The sequence below is a fragment of the Cryptotermes secundus genome, unplaced genomic scaffold (assembly GCF_002891405.2).
Source record: "Cryptotermes secundus unplaced genomic scaffold, Csec_1.0 scaffold557, whole genome shotgun sequence".
Lineage (NCBI taxonomy): Eukaryota > Metazoa > Arthropoda > Insecta > Blattodea > Kalotermitidae > Cryptotermes > Cryptotermes secundus.
Window position 1 is genome coordinate 464,527 of NW_019735564.1, and position 20,849 is coordinate 485,375.

Sequence of the window (20,849 nt, forward strand, 5' to 3'; positions counted from 1 at the left end):
TTCTATTCTGAATTTAAAACGGTCATAACTCCAAAACCATCCAAAATCGGACACATGTTTATATGAACTTTTTTGATCACAAAGACCTAGGAAATCATCTCCTGCAGTTATGCCCTAAAGTCGTGAAACACCCTGTATACATCAAGCAGATAACAACAAAAAAGGAAGGTACATCGAATTTTACTATATACTTTTAACACATTAATCTGCAGAATCTGCAATAAAAATACTGGCTCGTGGATGAGTTTGGGCATAACTCATACGTATATCCTTTTTTGCTGTTGTTCACTTAGGTATCATTTTAATTCCTCTATTAGGGTTTTACTCAAGTCTGTCTGGTAATTACTACATATAAAAATAAATATTTAGGACTGTGCATGTGCTTCTACTAGTGGCGTGTGTGCGCGCTTCCACTAGCAGAGTTTAAGTGCCCAACTGGCCAAAACAGGGTACTTTGGCCACGATGACTATACTCATCACTGGCACAAATGGGGCACTTTGGACGTTAAAGGTTAATGTGAAATGGTAATTGTGACATACAGTTTTATCACTCACGTTGAAAAGGTGATGAAGAACTGCTGCAGATTCAGTTTTGGATATTGTGAAAATGAAATCTGTATCCACAGTGGTGGGCGGAAGTCATATACATATATGTAGAATGTTGTGAATGTGACATTGTCCTCAACACCAAAGATGTGTTCTGCCTTGTTGAAGCGTGTGCGAAACGACGTACAGTTGTGGTTCATAATGAGTGGCCTTTCTGCACTGTTTGCTGCAAAATATGAAAGAAAAAATAACAAAAATATGCTCAAAATTTTATACAGAAACATGCAATAAGTGTGTGAACTGATAATGCCATTTTGAACAACAATGTACTTTAAATTTATGTTACAGAAGTAAAGAGGGGGAAGTTCCTGTAATCATTGCGATGTACCACAATTAACAGATCTCCTAAGTGGTATCTTTCATTTTGGTTTTCTGACTATAATTTTATATGCATTTCTCATTTTCTCCATGGCTACTATATGTCCCATCTATCTCAACCTTCTTGATTTGATCCTCCTAATATTTCATGAAGTGTAAAAATTATGGAACTCTTCATTATGTAATTCTCTCTATCCTGTTTTTTATTTCTCTTAGGTTCAAACATCCTTATCATCACCCTTTTGTAAGTGACCTCAATATGTTGTTCCTTTGTTTCACACCCACACAAAAGGACTGACAGAATTAGAGTTCTGCATATTTTAATATTTACAATTTTTGAGGAGAGGCAGAAGGATAAATAAAGATCCTGAATCAAATCACAGCAAGCATATTGAATATTTAATCTTCTTTACAGGCATAACATAGTCAGTATAGCGGCTGACTACAGGCTGGACGACCAAAGGGTCGGAGTTCCAAGTCCCGACAGGGTCAAGAATTTTCTCTTCTCCACAACCTCCAGATGGGCTCTGGGTCCACCCAACTTTGTATCCAATGGGTACCAGAGGCTCTTTGCCATGGGTTAAAGCGGACGGGGCGTGAAGCTGACCACTCACCTCCAACTAGTGCCAAGATCAATAAAAGGTGGATCTAGACATGAACTCCCCCATACAACTTCATGGTGTAGCGCTTAATTAGTTAAGCACAGGGACAACAACTTACTTTTTCTTTCTGAATTTAATTCTGATTTGTTAATAGTCATTTTCAAATTTTGAATTTAGCTACATTTTGAAGAGATTTAGTAGCTGTCTATATTTATAATTTGCCGTTTTAATAAGTAAATATTTTTCTTTTGATCTAACATCGACTTCTGAAGGTAGCAAGATGTAATGATAAATTAAGCTGCTGAAACTGATAGTTTCGCTTCCACAAAATCGATGAAATTATCAGCGTAAAAGGGAGAATGACAAAAAACAAACAGAACTTCTTACTCTTCTGCTTGTGGTATAATTGCTGTATCAGCTATGAAATAAAATTTATGAGGAATGAAGTATATTAACAACAATTTATGAAACCTGAAGGTTCATTACCATTTGCACAAATCTACTTCTTTATGATCCATCTTAATATTAACCTCCAAACTATGACTAAGGCTCCCTAGTGCTCTCCTTCCTTCAGGTTTTCCTACTTTGTATACATTTATCATCCTATCCCATGATTATTCTGTCTGATATGAACATTTTAAATTATGAGAGATGAAGTATGAACAGTTTCTTTATTAAAACCATCACAACACAACTATATTAAGGTCAGTCATTGATTACATTCCCTACAGAACGGACAATACTTTGTAAACCTTTGTACTTTGTATACCTACTAAATAATTAACATTAATATTACTACGTCTACATCAGAAGCCTCCAAAACAGTCTATTATATATACACAAAATATAGAATACTCCATAATGTTGTATTTTAGCGTCCTGTTGCACTGATTTTCATCCATGATATATATGGCACTATATATATTGTGACGTGTTGCGCTATATATGATGCCCCTCCTCCCACCCTGCCAGCCGTGACGCGCCGAGCGGAGCCGAAGTTAGCCGAGTCCCAGCATCCTGGTAGCTATGCAACGCGAGTCAACAGCGGTGATGTCACAAGGGATACCGCAGTTGCTAGACAGCAGAAAACAACTCCGGACAGCGTTGCTAGCAACACGGCACCACACAACAATGGTGCCTATTACGTGGCTGTTTTCTGAGTTGTCCAGAACGAGGCTAGATACGGAGCAGTGAAGACAATTCACAGTTAGTTACGAGACACAGTTCTCAAGTTCCGAGTTAGCCAGCAGTGAGTTCTCAGTTACCTGTTCTCGAGTTCTCTAGTTACGAGTCAGTCACCAGTTAATTTCAGTACAGTATTTGTGATACTGCCAATGGCAGTAATTGTGAATTTATAAATTGTGTGATTGTAAGAGCGAATGTGAAATAAAATTTGCTACATCGAATAAGGCGTGAAGTTATTTGTCGCGTGACACACAAAACACGTGACAATATGATGGCACTATGATGCCAAAACATGTTGTGAAGTGACAGGTAAAAGTGGATGCACTGCAAGACGGACACTGTATATATATCATGCACAGAATACTCCAATTTGTCTGTGGGAACACAACAGAATGACAAAACCAATGAGTGACTCGATGATGTAAAGCATCACTTGAAGAATTTTAATCTTGTTTTATGCTATAACTTTCGTTTTATATGGTCTAATTTATTGTACTTTTACACCAAGTATTTTAATATAATTAATATTATTGTATCCAATTTTACTATTACTGCAGTTCAGTAGTGTATATACGTTGGCCATGTAGTTGCCTGATGATGGCTTTTGGTAGCCGAAACATGTATCAGAGCCAAAATTGGCACTGACCTTAATATAGTTGTGTTGTGACGGTTTTAATAAAGAAATTGTATATTATAACACAACAGGATGCAGGAAATGAAAAGTATGAACAGGCTGGAAAAATGGAGAAAACTATATAATGAAGACCTCTGCAATTTTTATTATTCATCACAAATTATTTGAAGCATTAAATCAAGGATAATGAATATGTGGAGCACACAGCATGTATGAGGCAGAAGAGAAGGCATACAAAATTATAGTCAAAAAACCTGAAGGAAAGAGGCTACTTGCAGACCTAGTCATAGATCTGAAGATAATATTAAAATAGATATAAAGAAATAAGGTGTAAGGGTGTGGACTGGATTCAAGTGACTCAGATAGGCTTGGACAGAGAGTTCTTGTGAAGATAGTAATGAATCCTCAGAATTCAGGTCCAGGAATTTCTTGACCAGCTGAGTGACTGTTAGCTTTTCAATTAAGACTGAACTCAGTGGAGTTTCATTAGACAGTCCGCCATACAGTCAGTCAAACAGCTGACTGACTGGTCGGTTTGTTGGTCAGTCAATCAGCTAACTACTTTCTTATTTCCCTACAATTTCCCACACCTAAATTATATGTCCGTGTTTATTTAAAAACAAATTAAATTACCAGTTTTCATGGTGATATTCATCTTTGCCAAGACAGAACACGTGATACTAAAATCAGCATCAACATCAGATTTTGGTGGGCTGTTCTTAAAGTTTATCTGAGTGTAGTGACGATCCTCCTTCTTTGACAGGTTAAATGTGAACTGGTAGTCTATCGTGAGGTCATCTGGAAGAGCCAAAAATCAGTCACGTTACCACTTTACCCATTAATAAATCAGGTGGCATATATAATGAGATGGCAACACTGTACTGAAAATATGCCTGTGAACAAAGAGGGGGACAATGTTCTTTGTGACTTAAAGTATCTAATTTTCAGATATTACTGCAGTGTCTTGTTACACAATAATTTTAAGACAGCTTCCAAATACAGCTGGAGTCATATGATGGTAAATTTGTTTCTCTGGGATTAATCACTTCTATTACGAGTATTATTGCATACCATGCTCAACAGAGATGGAAAAACTTGAAGACACTATAAAGCAGTTAAGTTGTAAATCACTAGCAATTTGTTTTAATAAAACGGTACTCAACTATACTTACAGCAGACACACTCAGACTGTATTTACTGTAAAATCAAAAACATATGAGCACAAAGACTTTCATACTTAAATAAACTAAACATCCTTCAAACAATTTCAACAACTTTTTACCCTTGCCTTGCTCTGAAACACTCACAATACTACCCTAGCAGGAACCAGAAAGACCATCTTAAGTCTGACAGTTACTTTCCTAACACATATAAATACATAAAATAAATATAATATAGTTTCTCAGTGATTTCCACAAAATGTGTCTCAAATGTATTCTGATATGATGAGTACTGAATGAGACACTACTGAAAATTTATTCTGGGAGCCCAGATGGATTAAAGTTTCCAAAAAAGTGTTGCTCTAAATTCAGAGTTCTTTAAGAAATCCCAAAATTGAATTTCATCAGACTATGTAAATATAATACCAGAATCCTCCTGATGACTGTAAATTATTCACCACGAACAGAACATAATTTTGTAATAGTAACAAATTAAATTTCATGGAAAACCACTCAGCAAAAGTGACATTCCTTCATGTGATTAAATGAAAAGTCAAGAAGCATTCTGCTACAAACTTTAAACTTGTATCTGGTTAAGTATAAACCATTTTAAGTGCCACTTTACTTAATGACCTACACAAATGTTCATACAACCTTAAAACCTTTGACAAATTTTAGAAAAAGTCAAACTAAGGAAAAACTTTCAAATTAATTAGCCCCATTTCCTTAGCAGCACTACCATACTTACAGTAGCATGAACCCTTATTAGTTGGGTCACCATGGTAGTTGTTGTGTGTGTCACAGCGTTCACAGTGGTCACCTGCGATACCCTTTGTGGTGCAGTAACACTTTCCAGTATCTGGATGGCACTCAGTTCCCTGATCATTGCACTCACATGCTGCAAAAAAAATCTTTTTACAAGTTCATCTCCGATATATAACCGGTCATACACCAGATACAAAACGTGAATACACATGATATACATTCGTAACAGCTGTACGTCAAGGCTAATAAAGAACACAATCTTAATTTCTGAACTGAATTATATAAATCCTGCTAGTCAAGAAGCTAACACACAAACTGTGTCTGGAAGTAAATATAGAAGACTTCCAATTATCCACTGTAATGGAGAAGAAGATTGTTGCAGATAATTCAGAAGAGCTATTAACTTAGCATTCTGTTATTTCCACTTATGAAACAATCTGCTATGTATAAATATTCTACACTATATTTATCTGTTAGATGATAGCTTATCACTTCCGCTTTGTAAGTTTTCTTTAGAATATGCTATTATGATGGTCTAAAAATCCAGAAGCAATTGAAACTGAACAAGACATATCAACTTCTAGTCAATGTTAATGATGTAAATATACTGGGTGAAAACATAAATACCATAAATACAGGCACAGAAACTCTATAAGATGATAGTATAGAGGTTGACGTAGAAGTAAACACACAGCAATCTAACTATATGACCACATCTGAGCATCAGAATGCAGGGCAAAATCATAATATAAAGACAGATAATGTTTCCTGACACCAAACTGATTTTGTATTTACTCAAACTTATATCTGTTAAGTTTGAGTAAATACAAAATTGGTTAAAACTGAACATTCTTCTCATGGGCATTCAGCTAGGACCACACAAAAAGTAAGTTAAACTAAGAAATCCAAGAGTACAAAACCAAACTCTCACTGTATTCTAATTACCATGCACATCTTTAAATAACTTTTGAGTTAGAAAGCAAATTAAATTTAAAGAAGCATATGTACAAAGATAGTAGCAGAAATAAGGGTGGAAGAAATACATTTTGAAATCAAGGATAAATCAAGTCCTAGACCATGAAGATGTATGAGGCAATCAGGGTATGGTTTCATGTAATCTTAACCTCAGCACTAGGACGAGGTGAATGGCCAAATTCCCTTTGTAGTCAGCTGCTTTACATCCACAAAAAGAGCCCCCAATACCCCTTAAATAGGGGGACTGAGTTAGACCAAGAGCCAGTACGGACATGTGGAAAAGATAAAAATCATCCAGCACATAGCCACAAACTATACTGACTGAGCTTTCTCTCCTGCTAGAAATCATGGCTATGTCACATGAAGTGAAATGACTGATGAAACAGCAGGGAATTTCTCATTACATCACAGTTTAATGGTTGAAACATTTCATTTGGGCAGAAAAGAATGGTGTTATTTCTACAATCAACCCATAACTAAGAACATGGAGCACAGTCCTAAATAGCTAACAGGTGCTTACTCCACATAATCCAAGCCCTTTAAGGGACCCAAGGGTTCATACCACGTTCACATGCGCCCAGCACTGTCTCCTAATCTGAGATGCAATGAACCCTTATGATGAAAATTGCTGCATTAAGACATTTAATGAGAAACTTAAGATATTATTTAATGTAGCACTCGAACCACATTACAAAAAACTACATCACAGAAATTTTAAGCAAAACTTTATACTTACGAATGCATTTTCCACCATTGATTGGGTTTCCATAGTAACCAAGAACACAGTGTTCACAATGAGGACCCTGAGTAAGGTTGGCACATGGCTGGTTACAGACACTGCTATTGGCTGGACATATGCTGTGTCCATTACACTGGCATGCTGGTGGACAGAGGTAGAACACAAGTCAAACACTTAACATCCATACATAACACTATTTCCTGCAGCAATCACATTTGCCTTTCATCCTGAAACATGAACCCAGAACTAAGCACAGAAACAGAGATTAAATCCAATCCACCTCCCCAAATAAAAGCCTCTCCTAAGTGAATGTGTGAATGTAGCCATGCAGCATGACTCACTTGGGCATTCTGTGAAGAACCATCGGCCTGCTGCACAGCTAAGATTGGGCTGGTTTGGGCCAGCATTCCCACCAGGCAGACACTGTCCCAACCCTGTCCCAGAACCATCATCACACCAACCACAGGCTGGGTCATCCCGGCATTCTACACAAGTGGGATAGAAACTACAAGCAGATTTTCCTGTAAAAACAATGATATTGACTTTCATATTCACTTATTGACAAAAAATATAATGTAGTGAAACTAATGACACTACTAATATGACAATGTATATGACAGCAAGGAGTATTTTCTCACTGTCTAAATAAGATATTTCTTGAAACAGAACAAACTGATAAACAGGCACAAGGACACAGTTTCCTCCTTATGCAGTCACTTTACACACAAAAAAAAAAACACTTTTGTAAACAATAATTTGTAATTTGATTTGTTTCATTCTGGTCCGTCACACTAAAAATATTATAAAAGATAAAACAATTCCATAAAAACAACACAGTGAGCCATGAACAACCACAGGACAACATCAAAGAACCTTCTTCTCAAGAAAGACAGACTGCACAAGTTCGGCCCTGGTCAGGAGAGGTGATAAGAGAGAGGACGTGAACCTATTTGGTTTATAAATTCTAACTTAACACTTTGCGGACCGGTGGCATATTTTTATGATTTTAGGACACGTTATGTTGAAACACACTATACCTTGCACTGCCGCCAGGCAGACGCATGACTGGTGCATGATAGACCTCTCGAATGTTCTCTTCGTAGTCAGTAACATGACCCCACTGTTTATGACCCAACTGTTTTCTTTTCCCACTCCAAAAGAAAATGCCTTTGTTCATCTTCGAGCTGCATGCACCAGGCAGGAAGTTACTAATGCAAAATGGATCAAGGTCGGAAGAGGTAGAGGTCCAAGTGTTTTCTCGGAGAACAAGAAATATCTGTCTTGTTCACCGATGAGCTATCTGACGTCCCTTGTGAGTCTGCTAGTAATAGTGACTCACAATCTGATAGTGAGTATGGCAGGGGTGAACAAAATATTGTGGCCACAGAGAGTGAAAGTGACAGTAGCTCTGACGAAAGTGTGGGTAGCAACATTGCGGGGACAGCCACATGGGGAAAAGTAGACAAAATGCCTCCTTTGGGACAGTTTACTGGAAATCCAGGGGTGAAGCAAATTCCATCGGACCCAGCGCAAGTGTCTGAACTAGCAGAACTGTTTTTTGGAGATAGTTTCTTTGACATGCTATGTCAAGAAACTAACAGATACTATCCCCAAAACCGTGAACATTATGACAGAAGTTAGAAGGTGTTGAAATGGGTGGATGTCACTTCAGCAGAAATGAGAAAATTTTTTGCAATAATCTTTCTAATGGGCCATACAAGGAGGGATAATCTGAAAGAGTATTGGTCAACAGATCCATTTTTAGAAATTCCAATTTTCGGCAAACTAATGAGTCATAATAGATTTGAGCAAATTTGGTGGTGTTTGCATTTCAATGATAATGAACTGCAACCATAATCAACAGGCAGGCTTTTCAAAATTCAGCCCTTATTGAACGTTTTCGTTCAGAAATTTCAGACAGTTTATAAGCCAAACCAACAACTGTCTTTGGATGAATCTGTGAATCCTTGGAGGGGAAGGCTTCATATGCGAACATACAATCCTGGGAAACTTACAAAGTATGGCCTCCTTGTTTGTGTAGTTACTGAAAGCATTTCAGGCTGTATTGGAAATTTAGAAATTTATTCTGGTGAAGGAAAGAAATTACAAGAAACCATTCTTTCCGTTTTGGAACTCTATCTTGATCAAAATTACCATGTCTCTCAAGACAATTATTATAACAGTGTGGCAACTGCAGAACACCTACTTTCGAGAAAAGTACATGTTTGTGGAACAATCAGGGTGAACAGAGGCCTTCCTCCAGATCTGAAAGAGGAACGTAAATCCCTGAAACGTGGTGAAACCACATTCATGAGGAAGGGGGATATTCTTCTTCAGTCCTGGAGGGATACTCGTGTTGTGAATATGATTTCCACAATTCACAATTCGAGAATGGTTGATGTTCAAAGGAGACATGGACAGGTAAAGAAGCCTGTTTGTATTTCCGAGTATAACATGTCATGAAGGGAGCTGATAGAGCCGATCAGTACTTGGCCTATTATTCTCATCCTCAGAAAACAGTAAAGTGGACAAAGAAAGTTGCCTTGTGGCTTATAAATTGTGCCATTTTCAACTCATTTTTGGTTTTCAAAAATCTAAACCCTCATTCAAAATTGAAATACAAGGCATTTCTGCTGAATGTGGCAAAAGCCTGGGCTACAGACCAGACGGTGGCGGCAGAACAGGCGGCAGACACAGACTTAGTGCAACCGGGTTCATCAACTCCCACCCCATGCAGGCCCTGGGCGACTCTCAGGTGATATGCAGAAAAATACCCTCGTGAAAATTGTGAAGAGTGAACATGCCAAGGGGAAACAGCCTTCTAGGCGATGCCGTGTTTGCACAGCACACAACAAAAGGAGTATGACTGTCTACATGTGCAAGTTCTGTGTAATGCCACTTCACAAAGGGGAAGCACTTCTAGGAGCACTGGTAAGTGTTCTCCAAAAATTATAGTACATAAAATTAATTAGAAGATTTTATATTAATTTTTTAAGTGATCAATGCACAAATTAGGGTAGTGGCTTTAAAAATGCCAGTCCCCAGGGTGATTTAAATATTTAAATTGCAGGTCTGCGAAGTGTTAAATAACAAAAGTTTTAAAAATTTTTAATATATGAAGACAGCCACTGTAGTTGTGAAAACTTTGGATTTTGTATCCATTTGTGTACTGTCAATATTGTATGTATATATATTTTAACATTCAAAACACCCATTGTAATAGTGGTTTCCAAACTCTATCGATGTCCCTCTGATGATGGTCTCTAAGGACCGAAGCATGTAAGGACATGAAGAATTGAAACAGGAAAAACTTCACCAGTCACACTAGATAGAATTGTTTTATCTTTCATAATAATTTGTAACCTGGAAATACTCTGAACATCATCTCCACCTTATTAATAATGCTATCAGTAGATCAGACTGCATTGCATCGTGTGGTAGGGCAATCAGCGAATAATGAATTGGAAAGGATGAGGAAGGAAGCTGTTACATCCTAATTTCATATTACTGAAGCATTTTTTGGAGGCACTGAAGAAAATCGTGAAAACCTCAGTTAGGATAGCTTATGTCCTAGCCGAACAGTGGCATGCAGTACTATGTTTGGTAAGGGAAGCAGTGGAATCTAATAAACGAACTGATAGCAATCAACTCACCAAAATTTACATCACTTATTGAGTCAATAAGGTCGTTTTGTATTCTGTTCGATAAACCTGTAAATACTTTACTTTTCTCAATGTGAACTTTGAGTTTATGATCATATTTCCTCAACAAGTGAACTAATTCCACATAATTACCTCGGTCGATAGAATCCACGTTTTCATCATGACCACGGAGGCCAAGTTGCTTCTTTCCTAAATGGCAGATGATATCAATCGTTTCATTATTTCTCTATGTAGTATCGTCATGTGCTTTTGATTATCAAGTTGACAGTCAATTCGAGATTTCCCAAACATAACAAGTTGCACTGTTGAAATAATGTGAGTCTGAGAGTTCTCATGTCGTTCAATGCTTCATGAAGGTTGCTGATATCACCAAACCCAGTCTTGTTCCATACATTTTTTTCATTGAGAAACAACAGGCATGGCCAACAAAACAATTTTCCTATATTACTGCAACCAGATAGCCAGTCTCTTTTACAATACTGTTCCAAATTAAATTTTCTCACACATAATTTGGTTTGTGCTTCAAGTTCTGGCAACTCTCATGTCAGTCATCCTCTTTCTATAATTATTTTCTTTTCAGAAAAGTCCCTGATATTAAACCCCCATTTTAAAAGGCTTTCAATTGCACAGTCGGAGTCGCGTTGTCTGCCAGCATTCATTTTAGCTGTGGCCTGTGCGTGTAGTCTATTCATGCCCCTCTCACTGCAATATAAGACCTGCTTCCCTTAAACGCAGAGAGCCTCTTTCTGATGCACCAGAATACGATCACAAATACAATCTTACGCCATATAAATATGCACTTACAATATTTTAATAAAACTTAATGTTACCTATAAAACCCAACAAGACTGAAATCACACATAAACAGTTCATTTTCACATAACCATCCTTCATTTGAAGGAGAAAGCTCTAGATCGCATCAAGTGGAGGATCTGTTTTGGAAGAGACTATGGACCTGTCGACTTGACAGATTACAGATGAATGAATGAACCATCGAAAGAATGCATTCCTTAGCTGGTCTAGCCAGCAAACCGAAATTTGCTTCCATTGCCCACTTTGGATGGGATGAATTTGTACGGAGATTAACGAGGGAAACTTTGTCCATCCCATAAAACAGGGTAAGGGAGGAGGAGGAGGCATGTGGCCTTGAGCAGGAACATGCGCTAAATGACAATATTCAAATTGAATTATTTATATATGACTTCTTTTCCTTTTGTTTCTTAACTACGGAAGCAATGCTTCCCTTGCTTCCACGCAAGGCACGCCACTACAGCTAAAATTGAGCCAGGCATCTTCCAAACATAAGTCACAAGCATTACTGCTTCAGTCACTTTGTTCAGTATCTCCACATAATTTTCTAACATAATCACCACTATCATCATCATCATCATCATCATCATCATCATCACCACTGTTGTTGCCATCATCATTGTAATCATCCGCTTTCATTTCACAATGTGGTAATGAAATCCTGTTCAACGTATCAAAACAAGACATAAGCTTCATGCTTTGACTACCATTAACAAAAAACTCTTCAAAATTAATTCTAGTCATCAAGACAGGAGGCATCTTAATTGACAAATTTGGCTGAAATGTATCACTTGTATGTCAGATATTAATTATTAAGAATTTTAAATGCCATGAAAATGTATGTAAGCAATTAAACTGTCCATTCATTTCAACTCCGAAACCTATTCAACAGCCTCTGATGAAATTTTGTATTGGAGTATATAATAAAATTGCTGGGCAATACAAATAGTACTGCTCACCTGAGGTGGAACGACATCTGGCCTGATGTGTTGTCCATTCACGACACTGGCCATATGGGAATGAGGCAGTATAAGCATTCTTATCAACACAACGCCCTTCATTTTGGCACCAAATGCACTCCTCCACAGTGCAATTTAGGCACGACGTGAATTCAGAACAGCTACTGGTGCATGCTAGTGGCTCCTGCGGGATCAGCCAAACACATTATTTCACCTCTTATTTACGAAATGTTCATCATCACTACAACAAAAGTCAATCATTCACGTTACCAGAATCTGTCCCCTTAAGATCTACATAAATATTGTATTCACAGTATGCACCTCTAAAATGCTCACTTTGATAAATACAATGTATGTTACAGTGCCTGAGAATCAACCTCCCTGTTGTCTACCATCCATCCACCATAATAATTTTACATAAAAGTATGATACACTGTATATGCACCATGGTGTATTACAGAAATAATAAACACTGCCCAATCATACGAAAATTCACAATTCCGCATGTAAATCAGACATGCGTGAGCGTCGTATTTTTGAGACCAAATCAATAAAAATATCTTGATCTTGATTCAAATGTAAATTTCTTTGTCTCAAATTTTGAAAATTTTCAAACAACTACTTTCTGTTTGTACAAGAGCACAGAATTGCAACAGTTGGAATCATTAGCACAAATCAACTTGTCAACATCCGTCTCCCTCTTTCTGCCCAGGCTGAAAAAGGATATGGCCCTAAAACAGAATTTCTTTTACATACAATGATTTATAAAAAATTTTCACTGAAAAAGGTTCAATATCAAAAGAGGTAATGATATGCACGCCAAGTAACACACAAGATGAATTTGCCTGGCAGGTAAACATATTTTATGCGCTGCCACATTTTCATATTAAGACAGACCTCATTGCAACAAAGAAATATTCATCCTTTGCCAGTGCAATACAGGCTCAACTGACTCTCTTTTGCTGCCGGCTACAGAAAGCACACGTTTTCTCAAGGCAGTTTCACTGCATTTGGCCACTGGTTTATGTATTGTGACATGTTGCGCAACGGAGGACCCCTACCTCCCCAGCGGCATGTGGCAGTAACGTAGCGCTCGCGTAATAGGCGAGTCATCACCCCGCCACTCTCCCAGCGGAGCCGAAGTTAGCCGAGTCCCCGCAACCTGGTAGCTATGCAACGCGAGTCAACAGCGGTGATGTCACCAAGGGATATCTCGGTTGCTAGGCAGCAATCAACAACTCCTGTGACGTGGCACGCAACAGGCACCACTGCGGCTATATAAGGGAACTGCACAGCAGCTACGAGTCAGTTGTAATGTGGCTAGGCAGAGTTAAGTAGTAGTCGAGCGAGTGTGTTATCAACAGTTCTCCAGTCAGCCAACTACAGTTGGAGTATAGCAGCCGTCGCGGAAAGAAGAACCGGACATGTGTGTAATTGTGTAATTGGGAGCGTGTGATACAGTGATACCTAGCTCCCCTACTGTAAACGTGTAGACTACTTAAGACAGAGTGAACTGATTATTGCGCATAGGGTTATAAAGTGTGAAACCCCGCAACAGTGGTAACAGATTATTGCGATTAGGGTTATAAAGTGTGAAACCCCGCAACTGTGTTATAATTAATTGTAGCCGTTATTTGTAGATTGTTAAATAAACCAATTAACGATCTCTACGGTGTATTCAGTAACAATACACGTTACATTGGTGTCAGAAATGGGATTTGGACTTACACACGTGATCAACGAGATTCGAACTCAAGACACTTGACAATTTGGTGTCAGAATTGTTTCACGAACTTGAACACGTCTCGACAAATAATTGAATCATTGTGAATCTGTAATTTGGGTGATTGTAAGTGCGAATGTGAAATAAAATTCGCTATATCAAATACGGCGTGAAGTTATTTGTCGCGTTATATACACTCAATACGTGACAGTATCATTATATTGCAGGACCTGGTTATATCTATTGGCAACATGTATTGCACTGTTTGTAGCAGCATTCTATTGTACTCTGGTTCCCCAGTTAGTTCATATTTGGTGTTTATTTTCATTCACAGACACTGTGATGCCTGAAAGCCATAATAGTGGAGGCAGACCCAGGCACCCATTGCTAGACAATGGCTCGGTAATCATGTTTCCACAGCAACTAACACAACTGAAGAAGCAATGCATTGCATAGAGCCATGTCGATTACTAAGCAATGCATACAGAAACATTTCTGTTCACATGCCAACAAACCTCCAAAACACAGAAACAGCGAAGAACATGATAACTCTACTGTTGAAGGAGATGATCTCCATATGGTTTGACTAGAACCTACCTCAGGGAGAGAACTGACAAACAGAAAACAGAAGAGGACGAAATACGACAAAAGACAGAAGATAAACGGAAGTCAGAAGTGAAGTCTTTATTTTATGTGGTCTAGTTACAGTAACCTTTAGACTGTTATCATTGTTCGTAGTCACGAAGTGTTATAGTTATAGTAAGATTGTGTTACACCTAATTATAATTTTACCTGGTGAATATCCAATAAACCATTTCACCTAATATGGAACCCATTAATTACTTGTCACATTACCAAGCTATATGACAGCACTTTACTGTTTTTAAAAAAATAATTATATTGTGTTTAACCTAACTTTAGAACAATGTAAATTTTACAAACTAAGAACTAAAAATGTTCAGGCGAAGGAAGTAGTAATACACATACACAAGAATGATACACTGACAGGTACAGCATGACTGAGAAATATTATTAGGCATTATGCATTTATATTCTGAAACAGCAATATGCAGAACTGTTCTGGTGCACTGTGAAAATGTGATTAGTGTTACAGATTTTCATATGGAAAAGCTGATGTAGTAGGGAGAATTTCCATTCTTACCTCAGTTCTCAAAATTTGTCAAAATTCTAATCTCAATCTCATCCCAAACTAAGATAATTACTGTTGCACATGCCAAATAAAAATTACATGCCATCTTCTGTCATATAAGATAAAATGAGATGTGATCAATAAGAATACCTGCTGTTCTGTAACATTCCCAACAGCCTTGCAGCGCTGTTCAAAGTCCCAGTGGCAATTGCTGCGTGTGCTGCATGCCTGACAGTTGTGAAGCTGATGGCATACAGGACCCTCATTGACTTCACATTTGTGTTCCTCACTGCCACTCTGACTTCGGTACAAGCGGTTTGGATCTGCTATATATTAAGTGTACACAGGTGCATAATAATAGAAACTATATAGTCTGTGTACAGAAACAGATTATCAGACATTGGAATTTCAGTTACATTTATGGCCACAGAGAAAAAAATCATGTTAAGAAATATCAGTACTACTCCAAACATAATGAAAATTTGTAACTTCCTTTAAATCTTCTTTTGAAGATTTTCAGCATAATACAATATAATACAAGCCTGGTACTCACCACACTTACAAAGCCATTTATGTGACTGCTTAACTACTTATAAATACTTAAAAAGAATTTTGTTTTCAGAAGTACAAGTCAAATGAAACATAATGTTTATTTTCAATACTATATTTGAAATGTGAACTCAGAATCATCTGTTTCTGTAAGTGTGCAGTATTCTTTGTACCCAGAAGTCAACAGATGAATAATGCAACATGCCTCTCGCTCAGTAAATATTAAGCATACCAAATAATGTCTAACAGACAAGAAAGAACTGCTTTAAGTTTCATACTTTTCATGACACAATACATATTTAAAAAACTCTACAAAATTTATTTTAGGGTAAAAATGGTATGCAAGTGTACATCTTTCCCCTCTCTAGCACAGTGGCGAAGATGGTTTACCTATTACCTTCTCTGCCCACAGTAGCAGCACTGTTCAGACTATTCTCTCTGCAGCGCTGATAACTACAACCCTCATTTCCACACCATACACATTGAAAAGACGTATGCACACATGAAATACAGTCTGGAAACCCGGCACACAGCTCTGAATGTGTAATAATGGAAGCAGCAATAGATGAACGGCTCTCTTCAGGACAGTGGCTGTAAGGAAAGGATGATAATTCAATTCAGATACAAAAAAGGAACAGAAATTGGCATAAACTGAAAAGTAATGAGACATCTTCATAGACAGGAAAACTCATCCACCCTACATAATTCAGCCCTGAAGATAGAGGCAGCATGTACCTCCAAAACATCAAGAAAAGTGCCCACATCCACACAGAGGAGAATCAATACTAACAGTGAATCACGATGAAATCATAAAATCGGTAGAACAATGTATATTTGACAGTGAGAAGTTGACCTGGTTGCAGAGACCTCAGGCATTACTACACAACGATTCTGGTTCGGTCCAAAATATTTCATATATATTTTCACCATTTTCACTTAGTGAACAGAGAAACTCTTTAAATATGTATTTATGAGATCTGCAGGAGTTCACTGAAATGGCACCTCTCTATAAAAAGTGTTCATTTCAATGTGGATTTCACCATAACATTTTGACTACTGATCAGAAATTCTGTATTTGTAGCTCATTAAGAAGAAATGGGAGTACAACATAATAGTACATCAGCTACATGGAAGTATGCAGCTCAGTTATGAAAAAAGCATCAAGCAGAATTCTCATTGAATTTGGTATACCCACAAAACTAGTTAGTTTAAACAAAACATTTTTAAATGAAACGTATGTATTAACATTCATACATATAACCTTTCGATGTGTTTCCTTTTCAGAATTCAGAAGGCCCAAGAATATTGTGAGAGGCTGGTATTGAATGGGACACATGAAGTCTTGCCCTATGCTGATGTTAAATTATTGAATAAACACATGTATAAGTAAATTATTAAATTTGGAAGATAAAATGAGTAAAGTCAAACTATAACGTCTACGTAAAGAACTTGCATATAAAAGAGTCTAATAATTACTTGCATCCATTAAATTCTACAAGACTGAGTTATTACTGTGGGCTGTCTCTGTGGCCTAGTGGTCAGAATTACTGGCAACAGATTCAGTTCCCAGGGTCGATTCCTGGGGCTACCAGATTCTCTGACAAGTAGCAGGTCTGGAACGCGGTCCACTCAGCCTCATGAGGATAAATAAGGAGCTACTTCAAGGAAACAGCGGATCTGGTCTAAAAACCCGAGATTAACGGCCATGGGGAACCGTTGCACTGACCATGTGACACCCTCTATCTGAAAAAGTTGGCACTAACTTCGCCGACAAGTGGCGGTTGCACTGTTGGTATAGTTCACTTGCAGACTACAGGCCATGGATTTTTTTTTAGTTATTACTGTAATGTAATGTACTGTAACGTAAAAGGCTAATTGGATTGGCCATGTTTTACGCAGAAACTGCCTTCTAAAAGAAGTTATTGAAGGAAAGATAGAGGGGCGGATAGAAGTGACAAGAAGACGAGGAAGAAGACGTAAGAAGATGCTGGATGACCTTGGGGACAGAAGAGGATACTGTCATTTGAAGGAGAAAGCTCTAGATCGCAATAAGTGGAGGAACTGTTTTGGAAGAGACTGTGGACCAGTCGTCTGACAAATTACTGATGATGATGATGATGATTACTGTAAATGAATGGGAGACTAAAAGTTAAATTTTAATACAAAATATATTTACAAATATCAGGAAGCAATGTATGCAAAGGCAACTAGCTCAAATTCCAAGTATCATAAGTTAATGAATATAATATCTGTGCCTTCACAAGAATGCAGCAGAATCTCTTATTCTGATGCTACTAAGCACATACATCAATGATACTCTGCAAGAAGCTTAATGTTTCAGATTGGTGAAACAAAAACTACAAAACACCTGATTAACAGACTCACTAGTTATATTTATCATACCTATATTTATCTTCCTCTACAGCCTGTACATCCTGTGACTCAGACGTACCAATCACAAAGTAATTTGGCAAATTGCCTATCGGTTGGCATTCCGACTGTCGCCTGTTCCATACACACTTCACTCCAGGACGAGTATTAAGGCAAAGTGACTGGTTTGTAAAGCTGCCACATTTTCCTGGAGTGTACCTACAATCATGACATATCCATACAAGTTATAAACAAATGGAGACTGCATGCTATGGAAATTAAATATTTATGAAGTACTCAAGTGAAAGTATAAAAGAATGGGCAACGATATTATGTGTACAAGATAAAAGTTTAGAAATACAATTCCTTGAATGTTGCAAATGCAGAGGTTCATTCGTTGCCTTATCACGGCCTGTTCCTACAGTGAGTAAACCAGACAGTGTTCGGCTTCTCTCGGGCAAGAGAAATGCTAACTGGTTCTGTCTCCACTCAAAAAATATATCAGTAGACCTACCTAGTGTTGACATCAGTTGTCCTGTTGGTTTTACTGAATTGGTATACAGTAAACCCTCAATAATTTTGTTAAAGTTAATCCAGATCTCAGCCCAGATCAAAATATGAAAAATGAAACATTCTGTTCACAGTTGAGTACATACTTTAAAAGACACATGGGATTTAAGAGCAAGAGGACTTTCACACTGTGTTGAGTGCAGCTGGAAAGACTGAAACCACGTAAGAAAATAGCCAAGACTGACTTCAGCTGGATGAAGGCGACTGGATTTCAGCTTCTGACAGAGGAAGAAATTGCTGTAGTAACATTTTTCTCTATTTACTTCCATCAGCATTGCCTGTATTATTAAATTTTCCATTTGTTTTTATGTTTCTTTTCGTCTTTTTGGCCTATGTTTTGCTTTATTAATATGGCTTATTGGTTAATCCAGTTGACCTCTCCCTCCAATTAATCTGGATAAGCAAGAGTTTACTGTATATGGGCACATTCTACATGAATATTTTGAAAACAGCACAAATTTTCAAAATCTTCATAAACTAAGTCACATCCCATAATAAATTCCAACTATACATAACATTAAAATATTACCAGGGCACACAGAATAGACACAATACACTAAAAGAAAAGATTGTTCACTCATTCATCCCTGACTAGATAACTTACTTCATGGAACACGTTTAATGCACAGCAATGCATTGCTATGGTATCCAAAAAGTGTGTTATTCCAGACTTCTCATCACACAGTTACATTTCAATTTCATATATAAACTGATGGTGTAATCTGTTGTATAACTAGTCACTTTGAAACACACCAAAGATAAAAGATTAGCAAGTCACATATCCTGTAACATAACTTACAAATAAATGGTTATTTAAAAAATGAATATTATAGCTTTTCCAATGTATGCACCTTGTATTTCACCAAAGATTAATTTTACAAAATAATTGTAAACATATTTATAAATTTACCATATACTTCAAGATCAAAGCACGAGTTTAAGATCTAAGCTTGCAATGTTTAAAAAGTTCAGCACAAGCTTAGTTCAGAATTAAATTATCAAGCTTGCAAACTCCAGTAAAACACATTCTATAATTAGAAGCAGACCACATCTGTAAAAGCCATTCTGTAAGTGCAGAAAGAACAGGAATGTTAAAAATACTCTATAAACAAACACAGACTAAGCAAAGCAAAAAGCATTCTATAAATAAATGTGAAGGAGGTGTCTGAAAATGAAAGTCCTAAATATTTCAGACTCTTTACCCTTACATAACAGAAAATGACATGCATACTCACACACTTGCTCACCCATTCTTCCACATATTTTATTACCGAGCACATGGTGCATTAATTAACATACTGACTAAATTAGACTTAAGTTCAACATGAACAAAACTCTTCAAAACTCAAAAACTGCTTCGAGTACTTTACCTAAGCATGTCTGACAGCATCTGTCCATCAAAGCCTCCATAAATGTACAGTGAGTTCTCAAAGATGCTAGCTGAATGACCAAAGCGGGCAAGATCAGACCTCAGCCCTTGAGGCACAGGCAATGTGCTCCAACTGTCACATATCACATCATAAACCAGCATGTCTGAGGAGTAGCACTTGGCTCCAAAACTGTGTGCTGTGTCATTATGGGTATTACCCCCAAACACAATCATCAGGCCACCATTCAAGAAAGTGGCTGTGTGGAGGAAACGAGCAGAAGGGGCTGGCATCAGCATCATCCTGCAAAAACAAAATCACAATGAGCACTCTATGCAGAGATAATGTCCTTGTACCTAAGTATTCAAAATGGATGAACAGTTATATGAAGGTTAGTCAATAAGTAAGTTACAAATGGATATAGAACTTATACAAATAAGAGTACTGATTTGAAAAATGCTTTTATTTCTCAACATAATCTCCCTGTACACTGAGGCACTTGTCTCATCGTTTCACAAGCCCCTGAAAACCAGCAGCATAAAATTCTTTGGGCTGCTGTTGGAACCAGGCAGTGACTTCCCTTTACAGGGAAAATAAACACGACAAATGTTCAGGAGTTAGAAATACAGATGTTGATTGTAGGACTTTTCGTTGTTTCAAGAGAATAATATGTAAGAATATAATTCAGACACACTGACTTTCTGA

The 20,849-nt window shown here is 37.5% G+C and overlaps 1 protein-coding gene across 3 annotated transcripts in view; it reads right to left on the reverse strand.

Annotated features, from left to right (window-relative positions):
• LOC111869615 (attractin-like protein 1) overlaps positions 1–20,849 on the reverse strand; it is a 59,567-nt gene that overhangs the window by 15,983 nt on the left and 22,735 nt on the right. For 2 of the 3 annotated variants that reach the window (XM_023861266.2, XM_023861268.2), the window contains exons 9-18: positions 20,148–20,447; positions 18,241–18,426; positions 16,235–16,428; positions 15,439–15,614; positions 12,416–12,599; positions 7,326–7,505; positions 6,982–7,125; positions 5,254–5,403; positions 3,979–4,143; positions 556–772 (exon numbers count right to left, since the gene is read on the reverse strand). In XM_023861266.2, coding sequence (XP_023717034.1) covers positions 556–772; positions 3,979–4,143; positions 5,254–5,403; positions 6,982–7,125; positions 7,326–7,505; positions 12,416–12,599; positions 15,439–15,614; positions 16,235–16,428; positions 18,241–18,426; positions 20,148–20,447 — 1,896 coding nt within the window. The remainder of the gene's footprint in view (positions 1–555; positions 773–3,978; positions 4,144–5,253; positions 5,404–6,981; positions 7,126–7,325; positions 7,506–12,415; positions 12,600–15,438; positions 15,615–16,234; positions 16,429–18,240; positions 18,427–20,147; positions 20,448–20,849) is intronic. The other variant, XM_023861267.2, reaches the window with a different exon arrangement.